Genomic DNA, 26,333 nt, shown 5'->3' with positions numbered 1-26,333 from the left:
CCATGTAATATTGGCCCCTTTACTCATTAGATTGCCTTAGAGATAACTTAAAATAAATCATATTTGAGTGTTAGAAGCCACCGTAGCGTACTCGGTGAAATGAATAATATTTTCATTTCTAAAATATTTCTTTCATATATTAATTAATATTTTCATATCTTCGCTCTGACACCAAAGCAAAAATCTCGGCGTTAAGTTCCACGACTGAACATGCATTGCCTACAGATTTCGGCGGATAATAGATAACGGAGTGTTTCAACAATAGGTTCCGTCTCCCTACCCTGCTGTATGCGGAATACAGCGTGAAGCAAAAAAAAAAGATATTTGAAGCGGGAAATTCTTTATTCTAAAGAATTAAAACACACATAAACTCATCTGTAGTTATTGCGGACATTATTTTATTAAAAAAAAAGGAAAAAAAAAACAAAACGAATTGCAAATATTGCACGTGAACATAACACGAATCCATTAGTCTCGAATTCCTGCCTCTCCACCGTAATGCTCCAAAAAAGGGTAAATTTCCGTTTTCGGTATTCCATTTAAAATATTACCCCTTGCTTGGGGTAAAGAGGAAATAGAAATACAAGTGGATGATAAAGTTGCATTTGCGCAATGAGTGTTAAAACGAGTATAAGAATAATATATTAGGATGTTAAAACCATAATCTGCGGTGTTTAGTTCCGCCACTCAAACTGGAGCGAAAAGTGAAGGTATTGACACTAGGCTTCTTTGGGTTATAATGTTGTAAGGGGTAAAATGTGAAGCTGGAATCATGTCCAAGTCTGTATACAAATGGCAAATTTAATCACATTTTCTCTCTTTCTTCTCTTTTTCTTAGAAAGTGAGAATAATGAAATATTGAATTTATTTAATCATAGACTTTTTTAGCTTTACTATTGTCATCATGTGTATCATCTATTGTTTTTTAATAGAAAAAGAAACTACTCCACTGTAGCTATCACGTACTAATACCACGTTGCCAACGTTGTCAAAGCATTGGACTAACAACTGGTATTTCTCTAATTCCAGCCATTTGAAGTAAATAAAAATTAATTTTTTCAATTTTTTTTACATTTTTGAAATGTTATTCTACACTTGAGAAAGAAAAATACTTTTAAAAAACTTGTAAAAACGTTAAAAAAAATTATATGTTTTATAAAAGTATTTTAGACTCTCTTATTTCAAAATACTAAGAAAGTACAGTACACAAAGGAACAACACCAACAAAATAACTCGACTAATTAACATTTTTGTCCGCCATGAATTTAATTACAATACAAGATAGCGTTTTCATTTCACAAGTAGAAGGTATAAATAAGGGAACCTAAATAAAGGAGTTTATTTGGGTTCATTCAGGTTTATTTAAGATGCAACGAAATTTACCAATTTATTCGAGTAGATGAACGGCGTTGTAATGGGAATAGACGGGTGAATAGGAATAAAATTAGGTCGATCTGTGGTAGCTTTGCTTCATTCTATTAAAGTACCACCGGCCACACCACGCTACTCGAGTGACAGGTAACTGTCACTCCTTAGATAAAACTAGCAAAATATAAATTAAAAAAAACTCATTTTGGCAAAGTCCTTGTAACTCTTTGACTACTAGTTCGATTCTTAACCGACTTCTGTAAGGAGGAGGTTATAATTTCGATTCTTTGTGTTTGTTATCTCAATCTCAATCTCCCGTGTAGTTCCATTTTATTTGGTCACGTAAGTCTTAAATTTGCATTAAGTATGTCCGTGATAGATGAACGTATAACTAACTCGATATAACGCGAACCGATTTCGATATATACTTCAAGGATAGTTTGACGAGAGTTTCATTAGGTTTTGGTTATGGGATCAGGTGGAAGTCGGTTTTTTGTTTCACACAAAGTAAAAGTACTTTATTAACAAAAATGAATAAAAACCATTAATCTATCCCTATGTAATCAGGCAGTAGCTTAATTTACGCGAGAGAAGTATTTTTCAGTTTAGAGAACCGTGAGGCACAAATATGACATACGTGGTAACCCCCACCCTTTACCTCGTCACCAGGGCGAAGGTATGAAAATGGGAATCGAGTCCACAACCTGTCGTTTTACATTCACACATTCAACGATGTTAATGTGAAAAGAGAATTTTCAATTGAACAATACGTTTGAAATGCAGGCCAGCTACCTAGTAGGTACCCGTATGTACCACCGCCAGGTATGGGGACGGAGCAAGCGGACGTCGTTTCCGAAGCACTGCCGGCCCCATTGTCGTCCTCACTGGAATACGACACATATTGTTCAACTTTTTATGTTTCGCGGAAAAAGTCCGGGTCACGTTGTACAATTGTTTCGTACAAATGCAGTGTTATTTTAACTTTACTATTATATTCCTTTCTTTTTGTACCTTCACGCTGTATCCCGCATATGGCAGCGTAGGCAGAGGGAACCTGGGGAACTAGTGTTAGTACAATCCGTTCCCATTAAGACACTTCTGTTTTCCACTTTCGGTCTAATTCTGGATCCACTGTTTGTCTTGTTACAAATATGTAAATGGTCATTATGGGGCAGTAGCACAGCGTCTGATTGTAAGCGATGGTTATAGGTTCGATCCCTAGCACAACTAAGTGTTAAAATGTAAACTTGAATGATTGTATTTAAGTTATTTCAGCTTATGGTAGACAAATTGCAATCAATCTCGAGATTGAGTTTGGCCTTTCAATACGGAATGTCTTGACAATTGGGCGAAAGGAGGGAATACCAGTGTCACAGCACTAGTTTCCCCCTTTTCTAGGATCTTATAGGATCATTAACCATTAATTACTACTACTTTAGGAATACAACATGAATAAAAAAAGGTATATTTTCCTATCGTCATACTTCTAGCGAACATAGGTTGTCATATATGACGTCATTCAGCTTAGATCATCATCTAGTATTTGGAACACGTAGTAGCTACGTTTTAGTTAATTCTATTTGTGTTTCGTTACAAAGGGTTGTTGGATGCAGGTATCTAATGAACGAGGCGGCCCCTACTGGACAGTATACCATTTGGATTTATTATACAAGTTTTTATTGGTTTTTTGCGAGAATATAGACATTGTTAGACTTACTTACGTAAACGCGACAGGTTATGGGCTCGATTCCTACTCGAGCGAATGAAATATTTAGTATTTTCTTATGGCGTTGAGCACCGCCACTCTCTACAATTCGATGGAAATGGAGAACGCAATGTCTTAACACAAAGTTGCCTCTGTCGACACTGCTGTGAGCAAAAAAAAGAAAATTATAAAAATTTGTTACAATAATACACTGTAGTGTCGATCAAATTCGAAACGAACAATAACTTTTAATCAATTTCAAACAATCCCATTTCCAATGACGATGAAATATCCATCCAACTACTGAAAATCTAATTGGATTGAAATCCTTTAAAAACTGATAAAATAATCAATCACCTATGAAATGAACGAACTGTTGTCGAATGGGATTTACTGAATAACCAGATGTTGATATTGCCTAATAATAATTTGCAAATGTTTGCTTTAAAATTACTGTTATTAGGGAAGAAATTGACTATGTCCACAGAATTGATTATGCCCAGAGGGTGTCTGTCCGATATTGGTTTGTGGGCATACGGGTACGCGACCCCGGATCCTCGAGCCGCCACTCTTACATCCTCATCCAGTCCGTAATAATAGTGTCCTTCCTCCCCCTCTCTTCCTCCTTTCTTTACCCATCCTACCCTTTTCTATTTTCCTGTCCCCTCGGTTTTTCCCCACAAAGGGGTTTTGGTTCAAGGTTCAAGGTCAGACGGCAGCCGCTCCACGAAAATCACCAATCACCATAACATGGAACGAACTAAGAAAAGATTGGGAGGAAGAAGAAGGGAAGAAATTGACATATTGATTATTTCAAACCGTCAATTTTAAAAATATTTATTAAATATATTTCTCTTTTCAACATTTGGAAGAGGAGATTTTGTGTTAAGAAACTCCATCCCCATTTTGCCGCCAAATTTTTTGAGACATTGCGTGTTGAATGGCGGAATACAACGCCGTACTTTATCTTGTTAGGGAAGCGAGAAAATGAAATGAAAGATTCAAGAAAATGAAAGATTCTCCCAGCTGGGAATCGCACCCACGACCATCTTGTCTCCAAGTAAAATGCTGTTTTTGCACCACGCCCCCTATATAAAAAAAAACATGACGTCTAATTATATTTGTTACAATAATTAAACCTATTAACGATATGTTGAAAAAGCGATCTCGTTTGCGAAGGCATTGATGGATCGAGGCACTCTGTTACGGATTGAATCGTTGGTTAAAGCTTAAATTGAAGTCCAAAATACTTCTAGTTTTGCTGACTTCTACACAAAAAGCGACTATGTTATATTAGTATTTTCGTTTATCTGTATGTTCACATTTTATATAATTTTTTAAATTTTATTTTTACACCTACACGCTGTATCTCAAATATAGCAGAGTCGGCAGAGGGAACCACGGAACCTGTCACGACATTTCGTCCCCATTTCGCTCTGTTCACCAGTTTCTGCCGAAAGTTCGAGACATTGCGTACTAGTGGAACTGAACGCCGCGTTTTGCCTTGTTACTAGAGCGAGGAAATTAAAATATTAAATATTTCCTTCCCCCCAAGTGGGAATCGAGCCCACCATCTTCGCGTTTACAGATACACGCTTGTATTCTTGTAATAATGTATAATATGCCTAGTTAATTATAAATTTATTCAATTTACATTTTTAATTATACAGGTTTTTTAAGCTAACATAGTCATAGCCAAATGCGACAGTATCTAACAATAAACTCAATAGTAGTCGGTTGTAATTCATATATATTTTTTCTTTTGTTCCTAATATTTATAACTTAATGGATAACAAGGAATAAAAACGAAAAACAATGTAAAGAAAAAACGTTGATTCTATTATTATAAATTGGTTGTCCCCAATTGGGGACATTTCAGAATTAGATTAGAAAACAATGTCTGAAAGGGAATTTATTTAACGTGGTCTTCGAAATATTGGAGCTATAAATTCTGGCACCTCGCTTCTATTGCAGGTACTCGTGTGCTGAAGAGGATTTTGTATTTTGAACGTTTAATATGATAGATAATACATCCAGTGCCGTCGTGAAAAATAGTGACGCTAGTTGGTCGTGGTTCAAATTCAAATATTTTAGGACATATTGATATTTTTAACAATAATTTACTTGGACCGTCATGACGCAGCGACACAAGGGTGTGACTGTAACGCGACGGTTGTGGGTTCGATCCCCACTCTAGGAAGTGAAATATTTATTTACGTTTATATTTCCATTTCTTCGCTCTGGTGTTGAGGGAAAGCGCAGCGTTTAGTTCTGCCACTCAACACGCAATGCCTCCAAAATTCGGCAGAAAGTGGGGAACGGAGTGACTTAACACTAGGTTCCCTCTGCCTGCTATGTGCGGGAAACACCGTGAAGCTGAAAAAAAATTACTTAGACATAATCTAAAGAGGTACATAATTTGTTAACGTATCAATGTAAAAGAAGACTGACGAAATAAATTATACGTGTATGGAATAGTCGAATTATTGAAGTAATGAGAAATTTTTCATATTATATAATTTAATTTTTTATCACAATTTTTTTTAATAAATGAATGATGCTATAGCAGAGTCTCAGAGAAAATGTAGTGTTAAAACACACCTTTGTTCTCTTTCTGATCAAATTGATGATATCGTAGAATAGGGTCTTGTATGGAAGAACCCAACACACCAAGAAAGTAAAAATAATTAATTCCTTCGATTTCGGATCGAACCCATACTTATTATATCAGGCAGACAAATAATAAATATTGTTCAGGCCTTATCTATTATACTCACAATGTTTTTATCAAGACCTCCACTAAATATGAAATATGAAACCTGTCTTACAAGAGGTGCCTGCCTTACCCATGGAAAGAATTTATGTAATGAACTGACGTTCCTGAAATATCTAGTTTAAGGATGGATATTACATTATATTAGTATTAGTTTTCGTTGAGTGTGGGTCGTTGTGGTATTTAATAAAACTTTGATCGTTTCATTTTTATAGTGAACTTTAGTTATTTCAACGTATACATATAGAATAATTTACAGAAATGTATACCAAATTGAACTCTTTTACCAAGTTATATTTTTAGGTAGCTCAAAACCTATTATTTCCTATAAACCAAAGTTTAACCTATTATTTCCTATAAACCTATTATTTCCTATAAGCCAAACTATTTTCCAAAGACGCCACAATGAAAAATAATTTGTAGCAACTGTATAAGAATTTTGATTTGTCGCGTTAATCAATATTTAATTAAATTGAAACTTTAAAAATTGAAACTTAGCAGATTTTACATAATTAAATTAGTACTAGTTTCACACAAGTAAATCGCGCGACAAGCTTTTATGATCATATAAATTGTGTACAATGACGTTATGAGTTGATAGTTAAAATTTAAAAGACAAATTTTATTTTCTCCTTTTTAAAGCGTTTAAATAAAAGCTTTTTCTAAAAATGTTTTTTTGCTTATAATTTATTCACACTTAAATCAATAAATAGAGTATTTTGATCGGTAGCGAGTTTGTTATATAATGTATAATATTGACGAATATAGTCCAAGTGTTCTTGCAAATCCACATATCCAGTAAGGTGAGCTCGCCCAGTTTCCACCACGCAAGAGAAATGAACGAGTGAAGGTTAGGTGGCACGGGCACCTTTGAAATAAAATAATTTAACATTAAAATAAGTTAACATTTTCTGTTCTCTCGATCCTTTCCGTCTTACTATTTATTGGTGGAAATACTGGCAAGAATTCGTTTTCAAAATTTCGTTGAATTTTATTTTATTATTATTCTAAATCCTTAACTTTAGAGAGATTATGTACACTAAGTGTGTAAAACTTAAGGCTTTTTACGGGAAAAATGATCTTTATACAAGCAGGAGCTTATGTTTCTCCAACATAAGTTGGTATATCTGATGGCTCGTTTAAAGTTATTGTTATTAAAATAGAAGCCTTGAGCTTATCTTGAGATCTTATCTTTCCTATCTTTCAAGATATTACTATAAAAAAAATATGGTTAGTAATATTAGATATTCTACAGAATTAAGCTCAGTTATTATATGAGCGTGGTACGGCTTGTGCTGTAAGTACATTTTTATATTCTTATTTTTTGTAAGTGGAGTTTGTGTCTTAAAAAACATATTCTTTTGATTTCTAGAGGGCTTGGTATATCTTAACCAATTAGAGACCTAACGTATTGGATATAGTATATTTCTCAAATTTATATTATTACAAGGAACTGAGAAGTGCCAAGGTATTAAAATCATCATCTTTGTTTACCATGTAGGAAGACAGGTGTAGTCGAATTCGGCAAAAAATGAGAGACGGAGTGTCTTAACTCTAGGTTCTCTCCGAATATTCTGCTGTGTGCGGGATACAACGTGAAATTGATTTTATGTTAAAAAAAATATTTATATTAAATTATGTATTTAATTTCTAAAATGTCAACAAATTGTTTGAATTTTCAATACAAAAATAATTTCATGCTTAAAATATCCCGATTCGTCGCAAAACCCAAACAATTGTGAAATGTGGTTTCGTATCGTTCAAATGTAATACCGTTATATTTGATCCGGGAACGGATGTTGCTCATTCACTTCGTTGCGGAAAAAGCAACTAATTAAGCGGATCCCGCGACCCCTATTTTCCATTTCGACCCTTTTAATGTTTAAATTATTAAGGGATTTGGTGGCGAGCACCACTTACAAGTCAAGCTTATATGAGTATGGTAATTCTGTGTGTGACGTGAAATATCTTTCTTTACAGAAATATTTTTTTCAGCTTTAGGGTGGGCAGGATAAGTGTTAAGACACTCTGTTTTTCACAGCGCGTAATTGTAAACATGGTCTGGTTGTAGGTTCGATGCTTACTTGGATAAATTAATTTTTATTTGTCCGTTCTGCTATGACAACAAGCGGCGTTGAGTTCCGTAACTCAACGTGTAAAATCTCGAAAACTTCCCTGCCTATCCTGCTGTACTGAAAACAAAAAAAAATCCATTACTAAATATTTTGACAATATTATTCCATAGAAAACAAATCTCGTAAACGGCACTCGTTAATTTTCCTTATGGAACAATATCTATGTTAAATTGCACAAGAAAGGGCGTTTCTATTGAATTTGTGACGAATGTGACGACGAATATAGGTAACTATTTTTTACGTCACACCCCCATGAGTGCGATGGAATTGGAATAAATGTAACATGGGCTTTCCAATAAAACTTGTTCTTATAACACGCTAAAAGATTATTTTTTATCTCGACCTATTTTTTGGTATTTTCAGTGCAAATAGAAAGTAACTAATAACGCATTTAATGAAACTATTAACCTATAGATTTTTTTTAAGCTTCACGTTGCTTCTCGCACATAGCAGGGTAAACAGAGGGAACCTGGAGACCTAGTGTTAAGACACTCCTTACCGATTAAGTACGTTCCTCAATTTCGGTCGAATTCTAGGGACATTGCGTGTTGAGTGGCAGATCTTAACGCCACGCGTTGCCTCTTTACCAGATTATGAGCTAGGAAATAAAAATCGAACTCATATCCGTCGCGTTTATTCAAATTTATGCAAGAAGGTGAAGGATTATATTAAAAATATAAAGAAAGATTAAAATATTTTTTACTTCTTTCAGATTATTGAGAAATAAATTAAGTTCTGTCTTGTCAGAGTAAGAAAGGGGAAATGAGAATAATTCATTTGCCTGATTTGGGATCGAACGCACAACCATCGTTTAAACAGAGGACTCTGTGCCACAACGCCCCAATAACTTCATGCGAACAAAGTGTACCAAAAACCATATTTTTCCATATATTTTAACTTTAATATAATTAAAAAAGTTTCCAAACCATATGAGCGGTTCGAGCATCTTTACAACGTGGGCACGCGAAGTTAAGCAAGTTTAAAATTATAATATCTGACCTTTGTACGGGTACAACCATTTACTGTTTGGGACTATAAATTATTTTACGACTGAATAACTTTACAAAGAATCCAGGGTATATATAATCGTATACGTTTATTAAATAATTTTCTAGGCCAGTCATGGCGTAGTGGTGGCTGTTAACGCACAGGTTGTAGATTCGGTTCCCAAAATGAAATAAATAATATTTTAATTTCTTCGCTTTGGTGATGAGTCAAAGCGCGGCGTTAATTTTAAAATTATTTTAATGAGAACGGAGTGTCGTAACACTGCTGTGTGCAGGATTTTAAATAAATATTTCACATAAAAATCGTGATATATTCACATGTTTTATTCATTAACTCGATTATTACGATTGATAAATTTTTACATTACTGTTCAATTAAATTTATTTTGTGTGAATTTTGAGAAATATTTGAGAGTGCGGTTGGTGTTTTTACTGAAAAATAAAATATACTATTTTTGTACCATTGCTATCGTGCTAGTAATATTTTTAATACGCACCTATAAAAATACATAAAATATACTAGGGACGCCTTCATTTACTATACTATCTTAATTGAAAAAAATAAAAGAAAGTAGAAAAGATAATAATACGAGTATGGCAAGGTAGGCAGGGGGAACCTAGTGTTAAGACACGTTCCCACTTTACGCCGAATTGTTCGAGGCAATGCGTGTTGAGTTGCGGAACTCAACTGCGGTTTTGCCTTTGGCCCGAGAGAAATGAAAATATGAAGAAATAATAATTCATTCCCTCGAGTGGGCATCGAACCCACAACCATTTACAATAAACTCTAATCTATTATTAAATTGTCAATTTTATGAAAATTTATACAATCTTATATTAAGTATTAAAGGAAGGAAGATTATAACTGGAACCAGGATTTGTAATAAACTTGTAGACAGATGGAAATTTAAGTTGTTCAATTCATTCACTTCACTGAAATTGAAATTTTAAAGAACGGGATCTCAGTGGAGTTCCACTTTATTAAGTTTGTTTGTCGTTATCTAATTAAGAACTGAGGTAACATTTTAACTGTCAAACTTAATAAAATTATGTTATGTTTAAAGTTTAATATTTCCATTAAATTACATTAATTGAAATTTTAGAAATACAAGCATAAAGTAAGTTAGTGGAATAACAATTTGAGTTAAGCATTATATGGGAAGTCAGTATTGGAAGTCAGTATATTTCTTTTAGTAGAATATCAATATTAATTTGATTTAGCTTATTTTATTATTTTATAAAAAGCTCAAATATTTTTTTTCCTTTTTGTTTAGGTATTTCCTCAGCACCCTACCTACATATAAATAAACATATAAATAAATTATATGGCACCAAAATCAAATAAATTTCTTTGTTTCTCTAAGTATTAGTACAATAATATAATTAAATATAAAAAAATAAGCTTACATATTTAATACATTATAATTTATAATGCAGGTCAACTAAAAAAATTAGAGATAGAGCTCTTAAAAATATGAGGTCGTCATGGCGCAGACGTACAAGTGTGCGAATGTAAACGCGATGGTCGTGTGTTCCATTTGCAGTCGGGAGAATGAAATATTTAATATTTATATATTTCCTCGCTCTGGTAGGCAACGCTGCGTTAAGTTCCACCATTCAGAACATACGCACCCTCTGCCTGATGATAGAAAAAAATAATTGTAAAAATACTTGAAGAACAACTTCGTAAATCACGACCACGAGGCGACTAAGCTTGTCAATTGTATAGAAGTGCTCCCAAGTAATATAATCTGGAAAGGCGTCTGCGTTTAACTGTGTCTAAGCGGATTATATCTGGTTGATTTAACAAAACGAGTCCTAAAATCCAGATGCACATTTATTAAAGGGTTTTTTTAAAAGAAAGAATCTATATTTATTTTGATGGTTGGATGAGAGCCAGGTTCTTGTGCATTGTAACATATTTGGGGCAAGTTTGGAATCATTTGCATCATCATCAGCCCTTAGACGCCCACTCAACTTAGGTCTCCACAAAAGATTTCTACTATGATCGGTCATGGGTCGCCAGCTTCCAGCGGCTTCCAGTAACCTTAACCAGATCGTCGGTCCACCTGGTAGTGGTCAAGTCTACTGAGCGTCATTCGAAAACCTTTCCATCCCAACGGCCATCAGTTCTCCTCGCTGTGTTCAGCCCAGCCACTTTGCCACTTCAGCTCAGCAATTCCTCGATCAATATTAGATACATTTGTTTTTCTACGGATATCGAAATTTCTGATTCTATCACATGTGTCACTATGTGAATACAAATATTTAGATAATATGAATGTATGATATAGTATTCGTTTTCTATATTTTTGTTGAAAATATTTAATGAATTTTCAACAAAAATATAGAAAACGGTTTTACGTTTTAATATAGAGACGATAGAGCAGCATTTACCTTCCTCACCGCTAATAATTACCTGAAACAATATAAATCTCTTCAGTCTTAACCATTTAGTTAATATTATTAAAGCAGATGTTAGCAACATAAGCGGCACCTGCTGAATTATATTTACACGGAAAAGTTGTTTATTCCTGCAACGAGTTTATTTAACTTTACTCTGTGTGCCGCATATAGCAAGAGAGGACTCAAGACACTCTTTTCTCCACTTTTCAACCATTAGACATTGCGTGATGAGTGCCGTAACTTAACTCCACGTTTTGTATTCTTAACAAAGCTTGCGAATGGGTTTTAGGTTATTTTTATAATATAGAAGTATTACATTTCAATTGTTTTCAACTCTTCTTACTGCACAATTGTCTAAGGTTAACACGTTCGTACAAAGGATATAAGTTACAAAGAAATTGTTTTCAGTCAAGTAGAGTATGTTTTCTATATTATATAAAATTAAATTGTATTGTTAGATAACAAAGGGTTATTGTTGGAATGTTGAAAGTTTCAGATTCGTTTCTCGTATAAGAATTTGACTTTATTTTATTTAAATGTAAAAGACAATAAATTTTATTAAAATTCGTGCACATATTCACAGATCTCTCCTCATATTTTATTGCTAGAAAATATTTTCTTATCAGCTTTCCGCTGAATTAAGCAGGATAGACGGAGAAAACCTAGTGTCAAGACAATCCATCCTCCATCCTCCGAATTCATTAACGCCCGATGTTAATAATCAATCCTAATCCATAAATTGCAACCATAGATTGAAATAGACTATTAGAATATTTTTATTTTCGGTAAATAATGTTCTATTATATTCATAATTTATCCATTTATAGTATAAAAGGCAATTCTAAGTACTACATCTATCACGTTACGGAATCTTGTCCGATCTTATATGATTTCTATTCAGCCATTCTACCGATAACAGAGGTCATTACAGGAGAAAATAAAGCTGACCTCCTTGTCTAGACGCATTGATTATATTAACATTATAACTAAATTATCGTCTTCAAGCAGACGATCAAAACATCCTTTTTTAGCTTCTGTTCCTATTTTTTCCTTTGAAAAATATTTTTTTAATATAATTGCTGTTTTTACGCCGCTACGTCACGGCTTAGATCTGAACGTCTAAAGATTGAAATGAATAGATAACAGGTTTGGGACGACGTAATGTTTATATTTGAATTATTTGTTATTTCTTATGTTACGTGTACTTGGATAAAGTCAAAATAGGCGGAAAGTGGAGAACGGAGTGTCTTAACGCTAGGTTCTCTTTACTTACATTGGTAAATAAAAGAGATATAGCATCCAAAGTATCGTATCTGCCTTCTATTTATCTCAGAAAATGGTTTTTGCAGATCATCCGTGGGCAAGACAAATGTGCTGTTATGGATGGTACTGTGGGACCTGAGTCCCACGGGATATCTTCCAAGGGCACCCCGAAACTACCCACTAACACCCAGCGGAAACCCTCTCCCCCTATATGAGACGTCGTAAAATCCGCCACGTATCGTATATCCCTTGTTCTAACGGTAACATGACAACATCCATTTATGTACATACGAGTATATTGCTCCTCTATTCAAGATGCTAAACGACTACCATAATATATTTGCAAGGAGTCGCCATAGTCATCAAAGTGTCAAGAATTTTCTTTTTATTATTAACGGCAGGAATAAATAAATGTCAGTCGTAGTGAAAGAAGGGGCAATTTAAAGAACCTATTATCGTTAAAAATCGAGAGGCACAAGTTTGTGACTGGTCGTGGGTTCGATCTCCACTTGAGGATATGAAATATTTATATAAATTTATACTTTATTTTTTTGCTTTGGTGTCGAGGCAAAGCGCGGCGTTCAATTTCGCCACGCCAATGCCTTCAGAATTCGGCGGAAAATGGGGCCTGCCTACCCAGCCAAGCCTGCTGTATGCGGGATACAGCGTGAAGCTGATTTTCATTATTGGCTCGAGAGCGGGTTTCTAGCCGTACCTCTTGAACATTTAAGGGCTCGACATTAAATGAATATGAAATGGGCATGACGTGAAGATACCAGAGACTTGTGGGAAGATACTAACGCAAGTTTGTTAAGAATTTATACGGTTCACAACTTCAGAAAGATTAATTGTCTTCACTTTGTTAACTAATGTTTGTATATATAGGTATGTTGAATTTACTTTGTGTAATATGTTTGTATTTAATTAGGAAATGGACGATAAAAAGGAATTCGATTCCTCCTTGAACTTGGGAGCGAATAAAACTGAGAGTCTTGACACTAGGTTCCTTTTGAAAACTGTATCATAATATACACAATTATTATTCTGACAAGTAACACAAAAGATCATAATACAGGCAATTATGGAGAAAGAGAAACAGTGAGACCGACGTGACGAAGAGTCACAAGTGTGTTGTTGTAAGCGCGACGGTTGTGAGTTCGATTCTCACTTGAAAGTGTGAAATATTTAATATATTCATTTTCTTGTTCTGGTAACGAAGCAAAAGCAAAACGCGGCGTTGATTTCCCCCATTCAATTCGCAATGCCTCAAGAATTTGGTGAAAAGTGGAGAATGGAAGTATCTGAACACTTGACTCCCTCTGCCTACCCTGCTCCTTACAGGATACAGCGTACAGCTAAAAAAAAGTGTTTCTACACTAGATTCTATCGATTAATGCCGAAATAAGAACGACTGTTAAATTTAGCACAACAGGCACTAATTACCAAAGTTTGCAAACTTGCAAAGCTAATGCATCCAGTGTTTCACAGATCAACCAAAGTGAATTACGATGGAGTTGGCATTGAGAGAGACTTACGAGACCAGACTAGACCAGGTGAGGACAAGTACATTTACATGACTTAGGTACTTACTAAATTCTAATTTCAATGACTATTGAGTTTATTCCGATATGTTCTTATATTTTTTTTTACCTTCGCGCTAGCAGCATAGGTAGAGGCAGGGGAAGAGTCATGCAACCGTAAACACGACAGGTTGTGAGTTTGATTCCCACATGAGGAAATGACATGTTTATTATTTTGATTTCTTCGCTTTGGTAACAAGGCGTTACCAAAGCCGTCGTTGATTTCCGCCACTCAACAGAATTCTGCAGAAAGTGGAGAAAGGAAGTGTCCCAATGGGAACGGAGCCTTAACACCAAGTTCCCAAGTTTCCTCTGCCTACCCTACTACTAATACAGTATTTTTCTCTGAATTTTCTGCCATGCAGTCTTAAATCAAATTTTTATTCACACCTGGTCCACAAATCACGACTTACAAAAGCTATATTCTAAAGCAATGCACAAACTTGGGTTATAAATAAAATTACCACGGAACTGCACTCGTGTCGTCTATAACACAGCGGCTATAGATAGAAGTTTAGATATAGTTCACCTTGACACTAAGAATACATTTACTGAACTTGTTTGACATACGTCGATGAAAATGCAATGTGCATATGCATGTGATTTATGCATGCTTGTTTTGTTTGATATTAAATCAAAGGATATACGAATTTGCTACAAGTATATGTTTTTCCGTTTTTTTAGCTTCTTCATATTCCTAGGGGGTAGAGAAAAAGAACGAACTCCTAAAAAGGACGGGGCGCTAAACCAATGTGTGTTCTTAGGGGGTATGTGTCCTCATGCTTTTTACGTGGCCTTTCTCCAGTATTGTCGATACTGTACGAGTAATTTCAGGTCAATTGAGTTTCCCCGTACCTCTCTCACCACTCACTTTTCTTTACTAATTTATAAATAACTAAAACACTAACAGTGTGAGTTAAAAATAAAGAATAAACATTTTTCACTCAGTTTTTATTTTTCAAATTGTATTTTTGTACGAACAAATTTGCAAGTTACTCAAATTTTAAACTAGCAGGTTCGTTGCCATAAATTGAATTAGCGTTAACACAGCTAACTTCGTTTAGAAATATCGAACGTCAAATGATATATTTTGTATACAAATAAATGTAAGTTAATTATTGATGTCATCTCAGTACAGTGGAACATTATATGCACATGATGAGTGTAGATTCGATTTCCACTCGGAGGAAAGATATATTTAAATTGTATTCATTAGAGGAACTTAAAAAAATCCTCCTGGTTTTTATTGTTTATTCTATATGTCACATTTTACAGTTACAGTATACAGGGTGATGCTAAAGAGAAACATAGTATTATATATCAAAGGTAACTTAAGACCACTGTAACACTGTACGGAACTCGTTGGAATGTCCGACTCGCACTTGTCATACCACATTTGACATTTAATCACGGCGAGGCAGTATGCACAGTCGACATCTTTGTTTTCTCTCTAGAGGGTAAACTTACTTCCCGCTACTATTTCCTGGATTTTCCTAGAGTGATGTTTCTTTCTTATATTATTAGATTATTATTATAGTATTTGTTTTATCTCGTATTTAGATTTTGTTAACTTAGTGATATTAAAGAAAGCCAGTCACACTTACTTTTATTGAAAATGTCAATTTCTATGTTTTTCTAATAAAGACAGGGAAAACATCTCAATCTTAGTGCTAGAGCACTACGTTCTCCACTTACAGGCAAGCTTACAAAGATTGCGTGTTAACTGGCAGGACCTGAGTTAATACATTTTTATGGTTACCGTACCTCAAAAGGTAAAAACGGAACCCTTGTAGGATCACTTTCTTGTCTGTTTGTCAAGATTGATTATCTAGCATAGAAAGAATTAAGCTTCTAAGTCATCGCGATTAAAAGATACAAGCATTTATTTTTAAAGATATGCATCGATTTTGGTGCACTTTGTATGTATTTTTTAAGAGACGTATGCTAACATTTTATTTTAAAATCTCATCTAAAATAAGCCAGAGTAGATCATTACTTAAAATAAATTAAAACAAAAATCTTATAATACCAAAGATCTCTAGATATAGTGAAATTACAAACTTTGATTATTTCATCCACATATGAGAATGGAAGCCATTGGAGAAGTTCAGAACGTCTTCATAATACAAAAGAGGCGTACTACTTCAAGTGTTGTACGAACTTTATTCAATTATTGAAAAGCGATTATACGCTGAGCTAAGTCCTAAACTAATATATATATAGATAGGTAATTATACACTATCGTGGGGCTTATATTGATGAGGATTTAAATCGTGCTCAAGAAAATATTTCACACATAGCAGGTTAGGCAAAAGGAACCTAGGAACCTAATGTTAAGATACTACGTTCTCGTCAACATACATCCGTTCACCATTTTCTATTGAATTGTCGAGGCGTTGCGTGTTGTATGGCGGGACTCAACGGCTTTGCATTTTTGCCAGACCGAGGAAACGAAAATATTAATATTTTACCCCCTGAACCGAAATCAAACCCACAATTATCCTCATAATTCATCTCTTTTAATAGAATCCTCCCTTTAATTCCTCTCCTTTAATAGAAATAAAAGTTTTATGTATGATGACAATGGCGTTGAGTGATGAGATTCATCGGTGATGAAGTTCAGAAAGTACATTAAATAAAAAAAAATGATATTTTTATATGTAAGCAATGTAGTTGTGCTACGTTCATGTACACTCCGTTTCCATTAGGATACCCCCTTTTCCACTTTCGGCAGAATTCTTGAGAAGTGGCAAGCTCAACGAAACAATTTCTTCCGATCTGATGAAAGACATGTTTTTTTTTTGATATTCAATAAAAATATAATAAAAGTGTGTGCCATACCGTAAAAAAGGATAAAAAAACTAAAATGTCCTAATAATGTCGTTTATTATTCTTTACTCGAATACAAATAGGTTGTCTAGGTACAACCGCGAGATCATGTCGGACGACCTGTCACTGCCAGAGTTTGCAGGAAATGTATGAAGATTGTTTTTATTATTATAATCTTTACAGAAATTAGGTATTATTGTATCTATTTTAATAGATTTTTAGGGTATTATAGAAAGTCATTCAGTTTGAGAAGTTCTTAATTTTAGTAAAATTAGTGAATAAGACAAAGTTGGAGTATAAAATGGTTAAAAAACAAAATTTTTGTATTGTATTTTCAAAAAAATAAATGTATTGTATATATTGTAAATAATATATACCTCTTTAGAGTTCCATTCAAGAATTGACTATAAAAATGGAGAACGGAGTGAATCAGCACTAAATTTCAATTTCCTAACACCTTTTACGGTGAAAGCGTTATCTGCTTTTTCGTATTAAAATTTCTAAAAACATGAAACTGTCTATATCAATTTTACAAGTAAAACTAAAACTAAATATCAGTTTCCTCTAAAAATCTATGAAACGGGAAAATAAAATCCAAAACTACCATAAAGCTTACGTAAGCGGCGAGCTCGTAAACTTGAATGCGGGCGTCCGCCAGTCAATTTCGCCTAAAGCACTTGATGCTAAATTTTTTTACCTTTAACTTGGATTCCTATCAGACGTGATGAATACTTGGAGAATAAAAAATGGGATGTAGATGACGAGGCAAAGCGTGACTTTGAGGTTCGCCAATCAACACGCAATACTTTCAGAATTTTGCAGAAAGTGGAGAACGGAGTGTCTTAATAGGAAACAGAATATATTAACACTAGGTTCCTATGTTCTCTCTGCCTATCCAGGTACGTGCATGATACAACGTAAAGCTAAAAAAACAAAGACATTAATTACTTATTGACCCAAATATTAAATAATTTTTATAATAATTAGAGTTTCTCAGTTTGTAAAGTAATTAATTTCTTAACTAAACTTACTTTGCTTCATCTTTTACTGTGCTTTTAAGTCGCGTAACTCGAAATCGTTCACTCGAAACTAAAGTCAATATTAAAAGTACAAACTCTACCAACTTAAATTAAACTTTATCGACTTTAAAAATAAAACTAGCGTTTGTTACGAATGTTTACTGTTTGCTAATACCGTTGAAAGCATCCGAATTTCCAATAGCAGTTTATTTAAATGGTATACGTAGTGGAAGTTCTGAAAAGATGTTCTGAGAGTTCATTGCTTTTCACAAAAAATTAAAGAAACTAACTTTGTATGGAAATTAAATAAATAAATTTTAAATAATAGTTTAACATCACAGGTTTTAATAAAATCTCATGTATTTGTTTTACTTTTTTTTTAAATAGGACATTTTTTCATAAGAAGAAATAATTTTCTTTTAGGTTCACCTCATATCCCTCATATAGCAGGATGTGCAGACGTACAGATTTTGGAGACATGGCGTGATGGGTAGCGTAACTTAATGTCGCATTTTGTTTTCTTATCACAGCATTGAAATTTAAATAATTAATTCCCCCGAGTGAGAGTCAAACCTACGATCACGTTACGATAGTCACACACTGAGCCACAAGGGTTACGAAAATAACTTCCTACAATGAAATACTAAGTTGTTTCACAAGATTTTAAACTGCGGCAAAGGAAGTTTAAAGTTACGTGTGTTTCACAAGTGGGGCGTCCCACCCGCATTGAACCCGGGACGTTGAAAATAAAACAACTTTGTTTACCGTTTGCTAATATCCTCGGAGGCTGCCATTGGATTTTATTTTAAGTATTATTTACATTTTAGCGATCGGTTTTTGTAGTTTGTTGTTTTTGGAGCTTTACTTTGTTGGAACTATATTTTGAATTGTTAATATTATGTTTTTTAATATTTACAAGTAGCTTGCAATTTTTTTTTACATGGATCGTAAATTATAAAACTCTTTAGAAATTTCGAGAAATTCTCCTTTAATCCTTCCAAATACTCCTCATGTTAGAGAAGTAATGAATTGTCAATTTCTCTCTTTATTTTATATTAATTCTTTATATTATATTCTTTGTTTTCCGGACAAAGAAAATTAAAGAACAACGAACTTAATGACACTATTGTAGACCATTAATTAATTAGTTTCTACAATACAATCCAGCTACAGTTACTTAGCAATGCGAACGAACGTGAGTTAACGCTACAATGTACATTTAAGGTTTTTACACGGTCTATGGACTTTAATGCTGTATTTATATGTTATGAAAAAAAAAATGGTTAAATATTTTAAACAATTTAAGAGATTTTTTTTTCCACTGTTAGAGAAAAAAATACATTTTGAAAGGTGAAGATAAAGCTGCATCTATAGACGACATCTAGTCGTTAGATAAAACTTTTTCCACATTTTTCTTTTATTAAGCATGACAAATATTTTCATTCTGTCTAAGTTTAAAAAGAAGGTACATACATTTTCGTATATCAGTTGATTGCTATAACGAAATATAGCGACACGTATTCATAGCTACGAGTATTCGTAGCTGATTTCGTAGCAAGTGCACACGTCACATTTGACTTACGTAGCAACCTACCAATATATTAACTGCTCTAGCTATAATAATACCTGCTATAGCTTCAATTTTTTTTTATTTACAAATATATTTTATAATATTTATTGCTCATTTCATATAATATAAAGAATTAATTCATAAGGATTAATTTACCCGCACAGAACCGAGGGAACATAGTGTTTAAGCAATCCAATACAATTCCATACCATTAAATAATATTTTCAATATGAACATTATTTATAAATTAAGCATACATATATAACTTGAATTATATAACTTTATTTAAGTATTTTGAGTATTCGTAGCTGATTTCGTAGCAAGTGCAATACGTCACATTCGAGTCACGTAGCAACCTAACAGTAAATTAGCTATTGCGACGAATGCTAGTTTACCTACTAGTTAATATACTTGTAGGTGGAATTAGTAGTTTCAGTATTCACTAAACAATCTTCTATAAAAGTAATAAAATGGTAAAATGTCTGTACGTGGAAGATTATTAGAATATATTATTGGAGCACAAGTTTGACTGTAAACACGGCTTGTTATGGGTTCGATTCCTACTCGGGAGATTAAATTATTTTATTTAGTGATACAAGATACACTCACAAAACTTGGACAGAAAGTGGGGAAATGACAAACGGGTGTCTTACCACTAGATTTCCTCTAATTTGCACCAAAATATTTTTATAGATACACTAGTAATTTAAAATCGCTATTTTTATAGTTATTTAATTATTTTTTAATCAATTCTACCTTTAGGTTATTTTCTTGTAATTATCCCGGGGTTTAAGTCCACAGTCTACACCACCGTCTAGACTTACTGCTGGATTATTTGTGTATGTAAAATTTTAATTAATATTAATATAGTACAATACAATTTAATCAAAGAAACCTTATGCATATCTAATTATAATAAAACAGATGCGCAGCTATAAAAATTTCGATGAAGCTAAAAAATAAAATAAGTATAAAAGTCAAATTAATTAATAATAATATATTTGTATGTATATTTTTTTTTAAAATTCACGCTGTATCCCGTGTATAGCAGGATAGGCACAGGGACCCACAAGAAACAAAAATATTATATATTTCATTTTCTCCTTTCATTTCTTCCAATCGAATCCACAACCTAGCGCCTTTACTGACATACCATTGTGTTTTTGCGCCAAGTTTGGCTTCATGTATATATAAACATAAATAAAATATTTATTTTTACGTATTTGTTATATGGAAATGGTTTCCGAACTCTGGAAAACAAGAAAAGTTTGAATTGCCATTATTAGCGGGCTTTTGTGTATTTGTTGGCTGTTCCTTGGATTATTTGGAACAATGGCATGGAGGATTTACTGACGACTGTCGAAAGGTTTTCAGTTCTATCAGTTTAGGATAAATAAATTAACTTAGTAATTTAGATTATTGGTTTTCAAGTAGTGTATGATTTAAAAGAAAACGCAGCAGGATTCGAACCCCCGATTTGGATACCCTCCAAGAATTCTAGTCAATTAAGTCATACGTTAACTGCGTCAAGACAATGTATGCTTATTACAACGTGTTAATGAGAAGGTAATGGGTTCGACATCCACTCGAAGGAATGTTTAAATTTAAATTAGACGACGTTGCTTTGAGCCCTCAACTCGTAATACCTCGAACATTAAATAGAAAACGTGAAACAATATGTTTAAACACTACGTTGCCGAAATTATTAGACATTTTGAAAAAAAAAACACATAATTTAAATTTTTTATCACAAAAGTTAAACATACATAAAATGTACCATTTAAAAGATTTTCAAATACACATTATTCATTAAATTAGCATATTCCTATTCGTTCTTTCAGCTCGGCGCGGCCGCAGCCTTCCCCAGTACGTGATGTGAATGACAATTACCTCTAATAACTCGATATTTAAATTTTCTAACTTCAATAGGTTTTGATTTGGTATTGTAACTAAGTTATATTATGTTACTAGCGGCCCTCCCGTGGCTTCGCCTGCGTGAACTACGTTATTATTAATTTCTGTCTGCATGGGTACCTACGTCCTATAAGTGACGACCATGCAAAATTTGATACTCCTAGAATTTGTAGTAACGAAGTTTCATACAAATTTTCAACTCCAAAAACAACCCCTTAGAAGTCGAATATTGCAAATTCCCGTCTTAGCGAGCACCTACGTCCTGTAAGTAACTCCTATGCAAAATTTGAGATTCCTAGCAATTGTAGTTTCTGAGATTTCGTGATGAGTGAGTGACCTTTCGATTTTATATATATAGATAGATATTAGGTAAGCGAGACAGATGAAGCCGTCGTAGTGTAGCGTCTGGCTGTAAACAAGATGGTTGCAGATTCGAATCACACTCGGGGAGATGTTGATGTTTATTTATTCTAGTGTTTCTGTCATTTAAATGGGTCATAAATAAAAAAAAATATGAATATAAAATATTTTCTTTCAACAAATTGATTCTAAAATATTAAATGATATGATATTGCCTTTAAAATGGGTTCCAGGTTCCCTGAAGCTAAAAAAAATAAAAAAAAGAGTAGGCAATGTTCACAGTGAAAATGAGTTATATAAACAGTTTCATAGAGTCTACTGGTCTGGCGGGCTGCCATTGAAATGCGTAAGTCGTTGTGCTCTTTTGTACTTATTTGTCATCTTTCATTCATTCTATTCTTAGAGATCAAATATAATATAATATTATATACGTAAAGTATATATTAGTTTTTAAGATTTTATATAAATGATAAAGATTTGGAACAACACAACAATAATACGAAATTGAAGGTGTGTAGGTTGCAAAAGAAAATAAATTTCCACTTCGAATTCATTTTGAATTATAAGTGGGTTAAAGAGCTGTATTAGATTTTTTTATACACATTGTTACTTCCACGAACGAATTCCACGAAGAGTAAAGAACGAAAGTGTCTCAATGGGAACGGAATGTCTTAACACAAGTTTTCCAGGTTCCTTACTATTGGAATATGGGGTAAAGTTAAGAAAACACAATTTATCCCAGGATAGTTTCGCGAAGATTAGATTAGAATTATGAAGAAATAAGTGAAGAAATAATATGTGAACGCGACGATTATGGGTTCTATTCCCGCTCGAAAAAAATAAATATTTAATATTTCCATTTCATCGCCATGCTCAATACAGTGTTAATTCTAAGTTCTAAGCGGAAAGTAGGGACGGAAATGTCCTATTGGAAAACGTTGTCTTAACACTAGGTTCCCTCTGCCTACCCTGCTATGTACGAGATACAGCGTGAAGCAAGAATAAATATTCCATATAAAATAGCATTTTTGCAAAATAACTAAGCGGCCGGATGCTTCTGCGGTATTTCTCATTTTCTGAGGCATTACACAATCAACTGATTGTGTAATTACCGTAGTTTCCTGTCGGTTTCAAAAGATTCGCTACGACTTAACGGAATGGTGTTTTAAAGTTATTTTTAATTGTTTATTTTTCAGATTAACGACAGAACTTAGTGTCAATACACTCCGCTCATCATTTCCTACTCGTGTTATTGAATATTGAGTCACGGATCTCAACGCCGCGCCTAAAGACAGAGCTATATGGCATAGAACTTTGAAATTTTGTAGGTTCTGTAGGTAGGTTTTGTAGGCATGTAGGTTCCTTAAGAAGTATTGAAGAATATTAATAGAGGACTTTTCGAAATTCTTACAGGAATGAAAAAAAATAGTATAATAAACACAATTTATTTCAGAATACTAGCTAAGTTTCACTAGTACTGTAGTAACTTGCTGTGTCTGTTTTGTATAATGATGGGAATTGGCCCAATTACTTTATATCACGCAAAACTAGAAAGAGGTCGTTATCTCTTAAATGTCGAAAATCAAAATGAAAATCTTATTTAATATTTTTATAGCTAACGATGCAAAAAAACCCTTGAAAATCATTTTTCTATAAAGAATTTAGGCCCCAGGATCACATTCTCGAAAAATTATCTTATAAAATATATAAATAATTTTTGCTTTAAAATTGCGATTTCCCTAGAAGTACCGTCATCTTTGTGAAATCCGCTTGTAAATGACAAAAGACATTTACGTTTACGAGTAACATCAAGCCATAGTAGCTTCGAGCCTTAAGTAGGTATTTTGTGTTAAAGTTTTTTTTTAGAAAAATATACTTTAAAAATAATAACTTGGAATTTATGTTTTATTTTCTAAAATATATGACACTGTCGTATTTCAAATTTTGCATAGGTCATTGGTTCAAATTTTGCTACGAGAACTACTACGAGTCTTGCGATTCTGATGTTACAATTAGTGAATTAAGAAAAAATGCACTTACATACCAATAGCTATCATAATATATATGTTAATCCACTCAACGCTTTAATTATTTAATTTTTTTATTTTCACTCTGCATCCCGCATATAGCAAAGAAGGCAGAGTTAACCAATTAATATTTTCTTTATTAACACAAAAAACTAAAACTATCCTTTTAGTAACTCAAGGTACTGAAATATAAATTTGTAAAATCACTGCTATATATAAGACCAGAGATAAATATATTGGAGAGGGATTAAATAACGCTATTACAGCGTCTAAAATTTTGATTAATATTTACTTTTAACCTTGCCAAAAACTAAAAAAACACAACTATAAAAAATAACATGACTATCGAATAAAATATATAGCAAAATCTATAAATACCTGCAACCATTTGATCCTTGTGATATTCTCCTCTGTGACGCTCAAAGCTTTCCGTTCACCCAGCTTGTACGACTCATCGTAGTACATGTACTCTGTGAACGTCAAACCACTAGTGGTGTATTGCTGTGTGAAATATATCGATATCGTACCATTTACGATATCGTGCTGGATAATCCATCGACATTTGATAGGGACGGGAAATGGATTGGGAAAGTTGGGTGTTTGTATTATGCCGACTGGACCCTTCAACCGGCCGCCGCATGTCTGCGGACCCTGGTGCTCTCCGGACTGAGATGAGACGGTTTTTGTGAAGATTGTGATCAGTGTGATGCTGAGTAGCTGGTGTATTGATAGCCTGGAACAAAGAAATATATATTTAAGAACTTTATTAGGGTTTTTATTGAGAAATTTGTGTTTTGTTAGAGTTACGTTATCGTCGTAAGTGAAGAGTGAAAAATACGTAGCAAAAGCTCACTGAATTCTGTTTTGAGATTTTTTTCTTTTTTTGTAGCATAGTAGGCAGAGGGAATACTTCGTTCCTCACTATCCTCCGGCATGAGGCCACAATAAATTATTCATTCCCCGAGTGGGAATCGAACCCACAACCTTTCGCGTTTACAGTCGCACACTTGTGCCACGACTGGCCTCTATTTTATTTTCATAATTTTAATTTCACGTTTTTATTTGAAAATATAAGCGTGGCTAAAACCAAGCTGTACGTGACGAAAGTAGGTCTGGCCATTCTAATTTACTAACGACACTTGCGTCCTTTGGGACAAAATGCCTGAAAGTGCACACCATATTCGATGCAAAATGTAGTTTTGAAATTCCAAGAGTTTAAAAGACTTCATGAGATAAATACCGTTTTCTTAACAATTAGAAATACTATAGTGTGCCTTACTATGCTTAATAGTTGTAGGAATATTAATAAAAAAGGAAAAAAAAAACACAGTCAAATGTGAGTTGGACTCTCCTACCGAGTCCTTCTTACAAAAGTTGACAAACTTAAGTTTGCAGGCATATGTATTCATTTTGTACGAAATTAACAACAAAAATAAATTTGTAATTCTTTTTTTTATGAAATACCAATAAATTTAAATTTTTCGGATTTTGCTATTTATTTATATTTCTAGTTCTCACTTCGTGCCAAATTTCTAAACTGTAGGTGCACGGTAAGTACCCTATAGGTTTTAACTGCGCAGCGGATTTCATACCAAATATAGCAAAATCGATATATAAATGCTCGTATCTTTTGATTGCGTTGACTTAGAAGCTTAGGGATTATAGACTTGAGATCGTATACTTGAATATTTGATACTAATTTCACCTTGATACCTCTATGCGATCTTGAGATAAATGGTCTTGACGGACGGACAAATGGACAATAAAGGGATCCTATAAGTGTTCTATGTTACCTAAGGAACCTTAAAATTAGTCAAAAATAATAAAAGTAATTTTTGCTTTGAAATCTCTATCAAAAATATTAAATACAAGGTCAGCATTAAATGACGGCAATATTTTAATTAAGACAGGACTAATAATTTGATAATAATCATTCCCTCGAGTGATATTCAAACCTGCACCCGTCCCATAAACATCCACTAAGCCACAACGATAAATTTACAGTATCAAACAAAATTCTCAAAGGCATCTAAACACTGATTGGAATATTCCAGACATGAATATTTCATAGAACGTAGCTAAACATGAAACTTGTTCCCTTTTTAATTTCAGCATAGTTAGCTGCGATAGATGATGTCGGTTATCTCCGCCGTACTCAATTTGCATTTTTAAACTATTAATATCCTTTGCTGTACGATAGTAATTGAAATTGTACTCTGATATTTAAATTAGTAGTAGTCTTGGAGTAAGTTTTTTTTTTAAAAACAGCAAAATGAGAGAGAGAGAGAGTTTGGAGTTAAGAAACTCCACTTTTCACCGAATTTTCGAGGCATACTAAATTGTTAAATGAGGCTACTCGTGGCGCTGGGGCACAAAG

The 26,333-nt window shown here is 33.5% G+C and overlaps 1 protein-coding gene across 1 annotated transcript in view; it reads right to left on the bottom strand.

The window, feature by feature from the left end:
* LOC146536947 (uncharacterized) overlaps positions 1-25,985 on the bottom strand; it is a 130,817-nt gene extending 104,832 nt beyond the window's left edge. The window contains exons 1-2 of the mRNA XM_085189648.1: positions 25,912-25,985; positions 24,335-24,689 (exon numbers count right to left, since the gene is read on the bottom strand). Coding sequence (XP_085045774.1) covers positions 24,335-24,689; positions 25,912-25,985 — 429 coding nt within the window. The remainder of the gene's footprint in view (positions 1-24,334; positions 24,690-25,911) is intronic.
* Between the last annotated feature and the right edge of the window lie 348 nt (positions 25,986-26,333).

The sequence above is a fragment of the Heliconius melpomene genome, chromosome 8 (assembly GCF_056956725.1).
Source record: "Heliconius melpomene rosina isolate 202511_hmr_F chromosome 8, ASM5695672v1, whole genome shotgun sequence".
NCBI classification, from domain to species: Eukaryota; Metazoa; Arthropoda; class Insecta; order Lepidoptera; family Nymphalidae; genus Heliconius; species Heliconius melpomene.
Note: the sequence above shows the minus strand (reverse complement) of the source record. Positions and strands in the feature narration are given on the sequence as shown.